The sequence below is a fragment of the Condylura cristata genome, unplaced genomic scaffold (genome assembly GCF_000260355.1).
Source record: "Condylura cristata isolate star-nosed mole 26May11 unplaced genomic scaffold, ConCri1.0 scaffold00002, whole genome shotgun sequence".
In the NCBI taxonomy this organism is placed as follows: domain Eukaryota; kingdom Metazoa; phylum Chordata; class Mammalia; order Eulipotyphla; family Talpidae; genus Condylura; species Condylura cristata.
The window spans coordinates 87,082,244-87,090,783 of NW_004567103.1; the positions used below are offsets into that span (position 1 = coordinate 87,082,244).

At 40.1% G+C, this 8,540-nt stretch overlaps 1 protein-coding gene across 2 annotated transcripts in view; it reads right to left on the reverse strand.

Moving 5' to 3' along the window:
- HYKK (hydroxylysine kinase) overlaps nt 1–8,540 on the reverse strand; it is a 23,552-nt gene that overhangs the window by 3,302 nt on the left and 11,710 nt on the right. The window contains exons 4-5 of one of the 2 annotated variants that reach the window (XM_012725089.1): nt 4,819–5,002; nt 2,827–4,061 (exon numbers count right to left, since the gene is read on the reverse strand). In XM_012725089.1, the coding sequence (XP_012580543.1) occupies nt 4,060–4,061; nt 4,819–5,002 (186 nt within the window). In that variant the 3' untranslated portion in view covers nt 2,827–4,059. Of the gene's footprint in view, nt 1–2,826; nt 4,062–4,818; nt 5,003–8,540 lie in introns of those variants that run through there. The other variant, XM_004674737.2, reaches the window with a different exon arrangement.

The following is an 8,540-nucleotide window of genomic DNA, read 5'->3' on the forward strand; positions in this document are numbered from 1 at the left end:
GGAGCAGTGGCCAGGATAGGAAAGATCTGCTCCATCATCTGGCTGGGGATGGAACTCAGGCCACTGCAGTGATAGCAACAGACTTAAACCCCTAGGCCATCAGGGAGGCCCAGACAGAACATCTTTAAAGGAGCAACAGACTGGTGGCTGAGCTCTCAGCAAGAGTGGTTGCTAGAGAACAATGGAATTGTAAAATTCCAAAGCCCTACAATTTAAAATTCTATAGTGGAAAATATTCAGTAAGAATAAACAATGTGAGAACATTTTCAGACAAAATCAGTTAGACTTCATCAGAAAACTGCATAAAGGAAAGTCCAAAGGATGTCTCTCAGGCAGAAAAAATATAACTCCAGCAGAAGTTTTGAGGTGTTAGAAGACATGGGGCCACATAGGAGCAAATAAACAAATGACTAGAAAAACCAAAACAATGTCTTTTGGATTTAAAAAATATATAGTTTAAGTTCATTAAAACACAGCATAGATGTGAGGATGTACTAAATGTATTAAATATCTGAAGGTTCTTATATTTTCTTGAAAAGCATTAGACTTTGCATAAGTTAAAGTTGCACAATAGAATACCAAGGTAACCACTCAAAGGATAGAAAGAGCATAATAAACTCCTGGAAAAGAAAAAAAAATGATAACAAAAAAAATTCTTTCAAAAAGGAAGATAAAAATAGGGGCAGACAAAAAAATCAAGAGTCCAAAAATAAGAGTAGAGTTGTGTGTCAGATGGAGTATACATTAAAAATGGAGTAGATATTAACTCAAAAACATTAGAAAAGGAGGGATACTTTATACTGATAAAAGTCTCAATTTTCTAGTAAGATAAAAATTCTAGTTTTTATGGGTACAGTGAGATATAAACACATATTGAGAGGTAAAGCTGTACTCCCAAAGTTATATACCATTGTAAACCCATGACAAACCAACAAAATTTTACTTAAAAAAGAATTCTCACTTTTATGCACATGTCCCAAAATATATAAAGCAAAAACTGAAAGAATATGAGTAAAAAGTAGATAATTTAGAGTACGAGGTATAAAATACACTTTTCTCAGTAACAAGTAGGCAAGACCAAGAAAAGTCAAATCTATAAAAAAATGTAAACAGCATGACTAAAAAACATGACCTACTGGCACATTCAGTTCTGTATCCAACAAATGCAGAATAAGCCCACGTGAACCATTTTTTAAAATTTGCCAAGTGCTTTACTACAAAGTAAATCTTAAATTTCAAAGCACTAAAGTCATACAGACCTGCTCTCTCCCAAATGGCAGCTATTAGGAATATGCCACCATCTAAATTCATTAAGGTTAAATAAAATCCGGTTCCTTAGCTGGAGCAGCCACATTTCAAATCTCAGCAGCCACATAGAAGCTATTGTATTGGGCAATATACATATAGAAAATTTCCATTACTGAAATAAATTCTACTGGACAGCACTGATATAAAGTATCTAACCATAATGCAATTACGGCAGAAATCAACAATAAAAGGATAACTGGCCCTCCCTGGTGGCGCAGCGGGTTAAAGCACAGCACTGAGAATCTAAAGCTGCTTCCGCATGAGTTTAATTCCGGCCTGCCCCGGAGGTGACCACATGGTGTGGCAGACCTCTCCTGACCCGCCCGCTGCTCCCCTCAGCAGTGTACTTCCCTCAATCTGCCTGTTCTGTTCCCCACTCTGTCTCTGGTGAAGCCTCTCACTGCCCCTGAGCCTCTGGCCTGTACCCCAGTTCTGTATGCACAAATAAATAAATCTTTAAAAAAAAAAAAGGATAACTATAAAATTCACCATATGTAAACGGAGGATAATGCTCATAGATTAGTCAACCCTTCAAGTATAAATATTTTTTATACTTTCACACTTTTTAAAATATTTCAACACATACAACCGACACAAGGCTTGTAGCCAGAAATATTACAAATTTCTGAAGTCAATGATAATTCCAAACATACTATAGTAGCAATTTTCTCCAAATTTATAGATTTAACCCACACTAAGCAAAATCTTTTTAAAATATGACACATTGTGCCAAAATTGATATAAAAGTGTAAACAGGCAAAAAATAGCCAGCCCCTCTTATAAAAGAACAAGAAGGCAGGAGGAGTTGAAGACTTAGACGATCTTCTTTAGGAGTACTCTCAAATACCACAGCTGTCTTTGCTACAGGGACATGCCAGGCTGTATTTTCCTACTTCTCAAAGAGTTGAGTGTCGCCATGTGATTTTTGGGTCACTGACTAATGAACAGAAGTGTCACTTCAGGACAGAAACCCTAGGAGTCAGAACATATTTTACTGCATTCCTTTTTTCCCTTACATATCCATACTCCAAATGATAAAAGCCCCATTGATCTAAATCCCGAAGTGAGAACACATAGAATAAAGCCCAAGCCAATCCATGCAATTTGAGGGAGAAATAAACTTTCACTACTTAAGTCCACAGTCCATTGGACATTATTTGTCACCACAGTATTACCTAGAATAAAGGAAAGCATCCCTAAACATATTTGATTACAACAGAGGTGGTACTGAAACACAAAAGAATGACTTTCAAAATATACTGGTGGGAATATTGATCAGCCACAAAGAAAATTCATATCATAATATAAAAATAAATTGTAGGTGGATTTTAGACCTATTATGAAAGGCAACAATGATTCAACTTTAGAAGATGATACAGAAGAGTATCTTCATAACCAGTAGATACGGAAAACTTTCTACATAAGGCCACAAAACGCTAACAATGAAGTAAAAGATTGATTTATTTGAAACAATAAATTATGAATTGTTATCAAAACATATCATAAAGGGAGTAAAAAGATAAGCCATGGAATGGAATATTTCAACACATATAATCAACATGAAGCTTGTAGCCAGAAAATATTCCAAATGTCTGAAGTTAATTGGTAATTCCAAAAGGTTATCACAATAACCAAAAAACACTCCAATAGAAAAACAAGCAAAAGACTAGAATGGGGGTTTCATAAAATGGCTTATCCAAATGGTCAATATACAGGGAAATGTGTATTAAAATCACAATAACCATCAAACATGAAGATGAACCATGACAACATGAAGAACCTCAATAAAGTAATAATAAACAAAATACAAATTAAAGAGAGAACATACATGAATACACACTGCAGGGAGAGAAACAGGAGCAGAGAAACCTGTTTGGAATTTACAGCAATAACTCAGATGAGAGATGGTGCTTGGACCAAGTGGTAGTAGTAAAGATGGGAAAAGGTGGTTAGATGTGGGGCATATTTTGTAGTTAGAAATGACAGAATTTGACTGGATGTGACTTGTGAGAAAAAGAACAAAGCTAAAGGTGATGACACCTAGAAGTTTTTGGCCAGAAGAATGGTGAATGATGGACACCATTTAAAAGCATGAAGGTGAATGGGAGTGAGGGGACTACAAGGAGGAAGAACATGTTTCAGAGGTAAAATCAGCTCTTTTGATGCTCCCACCTTACACTGCACTTAACAGTGAAAGTGCCGTGGGCCCAGCGTGCCCACCTCCCTGGCATCCCAATTGATTCCCATGTTGAAGCTCTCACTCTCAATGTGATGGTATTTGGAGAAAGGGCTATCTGCAGGGGGGTAACTGGATTTAGGTGAGGCCACAAGGGTTAGGTCTTCATGATGAAATGAGTATCTTTAAAAGGAGAAACCAAAGAGCCTGCTTTTACTCTCTTCCATGGCTTTCTGTAGACCTGACCATCCTGGGACACTGATCGCAGGCTTCCAGCCTCCACAGTTGCGAGAAATAAATGTCTGCTGTTTAAGCCACCCAGTCTATGGTATTGTTTTTTAGTGGCAGTCTGAGCTGCCTCGCACATAAAGAGGACGGTAAAAGAGACGCACACTGCCTACTCCAACCTTGTGAGAAATCACCTCAGTTCCTTTGTCTTTTGATCAGTACTTCAGGCTGGGTCAAAAGGCTAGTGACAACCGAGGTAAATTGCTGTCTATGCACATAGGAAACACACATGAATATGTTCATTATCATATCACTTGCAGAGGGGAAAAAAAGGAGCCAAAGTAAAATCCTATTAACAAGAAAATAGAGTAAAAAAAAAAATTACAGCATGTTCAAATAAATCATGGTATATAGGTACTACAGAGTACTGGTCAACAGTTTAAACTAAATGAACTTAAACTATATAATTTAAAAGGATAAGTCTGAAAAATCTAATGTTGAATAAAAAATAGGCTGCAGAACATACAGTGTGATGCCACTTATGAAAGTTGGAAACATGCAAAATGCTGCTATATGTAACTTCCAAATACATACATATGTAGTAATGATACTGAAACAGGCACAAAAATTTAGTACAGAAGGGGAGAGGTGGAATCATGTAAAGTTTAGAGGGGGCTTCAAAATAAGCAATTCTTTAAAAAGGTTTATTTATTTATGCATACGGAACTGGGGTACAGGCCAGAAGTACAGGGGAGGTGAGAGGATTCACCAGAGACAGAGTGGGGAGCAGAACAGGCAGACTGATGAAGTAAACTGCTGAGGGGAGCAGCGGGCGGGTAAGGAGAGGTTTGCCTCGCCCTGTGGATCTCCTCCGGGGTGGGGATCAAACTCAAACTGAGGTGGCTTTAGCTTACTAGTGCTGTGCTTTAACCTACTGCGCCACCAGGGAGGGCCCTCAAAAGAAGCAATTTTAAAGAAAGTAAAATCCTTTAAAAAGCAACAGGAGTTAAGAAGGCAAAAAATTTTGATTTGATAAAACTGGTTTGAAATTTGACAATTTAAATAAATATCAAGAAAAACACTTAGTTGACCAGGGAAATACTCACATTCTCGAAAATCAATTAATTTGGTCATCACCTCATTCTTGAACAGCTGAATGACTTGTTCAACAATCTCTCGATTTTGATTCTGGTCCAAGGCATACAGATATTTCTCCAAAAGAGGAATGTTTTTCAAATTCCAGAGGAAGTTCTCCCGACGAAGACAACTTAACTTCGGATGCTGAAATTTCTTCATCAAAAACAAACAACTTGTAAAATTCCTGAGTAACCACTACTGCGAGACCAGCTGTGTGCCAGGAAAGGGCACCTCCCAGCACAAATAGGTCTGGCAAGGAGAGCTGGCATTCCCTCAGGGACATCACTCTACACAGGGTGCAGCTCTAACTGTATGGGACCTCACAGCTTTGACAGCAAATTTGATCCTCGTAAAATTAAGACAGTGGTATCAATAGGAGACAGCTCTAAAGAATGCTGCCCTCACCCAAGTGATCTGCCCTGGTGCCTGTGACCTCTTGGGTTCCATCTTCTGCATTCTGGCTGACTCTCCTCCAGTCACACTGTTCAGGGATCAGTCAAGCATTTTCCTTCCCATTTGCTGTTTCCTTCTCCTGGGATTCTGGCCCCCAGGAACCCCTATGGGATATCTGATATCTCAATTCCAACAGTTTTTTATTCAAAATTCACCTTTTCTGAGAGGTTCCTGACCACTCTGTCTAAAACTTCTAACCTCTATTCAAGACTTCTCATCCCTCTTCTCTGCTTCTTTTTTATTCTAAGCACATACGGCTGTTTAACAGTCACTGTCATTTACTTATCTACATTACTGTCTATTTGCACCAGACCGTAAGCTCCAAGAGCAACAGGAAATTTGCTTTGATATATTTTGTTCATTTCTACAACCCCACATCCAATTCAGTGTCTACACACAGGAGGCACTGCCAAAGCAGTATTTGCTGGATAAAGGAATGTTCTTAGAACAGAAAATTTGGAGTTGGACATTTTAACCACTTTATGTAAAACTTTAAATAGCTTCAAATGCAAAAATAGGAAAATGGAAGTTTAGAAAGGGACACATAGGATATCGACCATGGGGCCTGTCACCGGCAGAGAGCCAGAGACAGCTTCCACAGAGTCAGCGACAAGAGGTCCCTGAGTGAAATTCACCTGGTAGAGCAGTTTTCAATTTTTTTGACCATTACTCTCAGTATGAAACACATTTTTTTTAATTTTTACATCATTTTGTACATATTTTTTTCAATTGTAATCCCATGGGTTTCCCATCACCAAGTCACCCGTGTGCCATCACCATAGTCCCATGCACTTCCCTTCCCACCCCATCCCCCTGTTTTTGATCCCATTCCCCGCTCCACCCCCACAAAATGTCTCTGGTATATGGTTGTTCATTATTTTTGTTATTTTCTCGCCTGGTCCATTATACTCCTGCTATGAGCGAAACCACCCGGTATTTTTCTTTCTCTTTCTGGCTTATCTCACTAAGCATGATCTTTTCCAGCTCCATCCAAGTTGCTGTGAAACACATTTTTTAAAGATTTATTTATTTATTCATACAGAACTGGGGTACAAGCCAGAGGTGAAGGGGCAGTGAGAGGCTTCACCAGAGACAGAGCTGGGAGCAGAACAGGCTGACTGATAAAGTACACTGCTGAGGGGAGCAGCGGGCGGGTCAGGAGAGGTCTGCTGTGCCATGTGCGTCACCTCTGGGGCCAGGATTGAACTGTCACTGAAGTGGCTGCGGCCAGCTTGCAGTGCTGCATTCTAACCTGTTGCACCACCAGGGATGGCCATGAAACACATTTTGCACCACAAATCACTAAAGAGGCAACACATACATATAAAGAAAAAAGTCTTAAGGAGCAATATGTGTGTGTGTGTGTGTACACATATGTATATGCATATATATATATATTTGTATTCTGGCAAATGTGTTTGAAAAGTGTTCTTCTATATTGACTTCAATAGCCTCATGACCTGGTGTTTGGAAAACTTCCCTGATACTTGTGCTATCACGGCCATATCCTTTCTAAGTGGTCATGTGGCCTTGATTTGAATACTTGTAGGAGATGCTTTTCATGGAGATGGCTCTATATCCTTTCTCATGCTGAACCAAAATGTGCTTTTTCAAATAGTGTCCATGCCAACTATCACCTCTGGGCCCATTTGGAACAGGATTAGTCCTTCTTCTACAATACTGTCCTCTAGATATTTGAAGACAGGAAACTGGCCCCACAGAGTCTTGTAGAGATTAAACCTTTCCAGTTCTTTCAGTTACTCCTAACATGACATGGCTTTGGGCCTTTTCACTAGCTAATGTGCTAAATGCCATTGTGGATAATAAAAATTCCCACAGGCATTGAAAACAATGTTAAAGAGTGGAAGCTTTGGAGGGTGGGATTGGGACTAAAGATGAAGGTAAGTGGAAACAGTGGAGAAAAAAAACCGTTCAATCTATGGGCCCTCCCTGGTGGCGCAGCGGGTTAAAGCACAGCACTGAGAATCTAAAGCCGCTTCTGCATGAGTTCGATCCCCGCCTGCCCCGGAGAAGATCCACATGGTGTGGCAGACCTCTCCTGACCGGCCCGCTGCTCCCCTCAGCAGTGTACTTTGTCAATCTGCCTGTTCTGTTCCCCACTCTGTCTCTGGTGAAGCCTCTCACCGTCCCTGAGCCCCTCGCTCCATGTCTCTTCATAATGTTTGAAGTTTTTATCCTGTGCACATCTAACTTTTATTTTTAAAGAAAGTGAAATGAAATACTTGTTGGACTTCCATTCAAGCACCAAATCTACTCAGAGAAGAACCCAGACAGCTAACACAGCAGTACTCTTACCCCACATATCCTGCCCAAGTAGGGAGCGATAGGAGAAATACTTAGGATGTGGACTGGAAATCAGATCTGGGTTTTCACTAGCTCCACCATTTCATAGTTCAGATCTTAGGAGTAAAATCAGAATATAAATACCAATCTCAGTCATGTGTAGATAAACTAAGATATGGAATGAAGACTTAATACAAACAGATGCTCAGTAAACATTGCTGAATGTGAATATTGTAGTCAATGCATTTGACTTCTCTGGCCTTTCTATCCTTTTGGCTCCTTAGTACAACAAACTGCATTTGTGATAGTTTAATCACTTCTTCTTATTAGTCTGTCTCTGGCTACCTCTTATCAGCTTCCTCATGCACCTTACATCCTCTTGTACAAACCTCTGACCAGAGACATTTTCCCAAGCCTGACCAGTATTTCTTCTTTCTTACACAGAAAAGAGATTTTCAGATTCTGAGCTTAACCTGCAGGCCACCTGTGATCACTAGAAGTAAAATTCCAGTATACAGATTAGTTAGTCACTTCATTTATGACTGTCACACTTGTGGCCATTACCAATTCTAGGGTGCCTGCCTGCTCTGGGCTTCCTGCACAGCTGCTGGAAGTGTCGATAGTGCAGCCATATGCATAGCAGCTCAGCCAATTTCTGCCACACCTACAGGATTAAAATACTGCATCTGTGTAGAATCTTACCATGGACTTTGTGGCTCAAATAAAAATCAAGAACTGGCCTTCCCTGGTGGCACAGCGGGTTAAAGCACAGCACTACAAGCGAGCCACAGCCACTTCAGCATGAGTTCAATCCCCAGCCTTGGAGATGACCCACATGGCACGGCAGACCTTTCTTGACCTGCCCGCTGCTCCCCTCAGCAGTGTACTTCATCAGTCTGCCTGTTCTGCTCCCCACTCTGTCTCTGGTGAATCC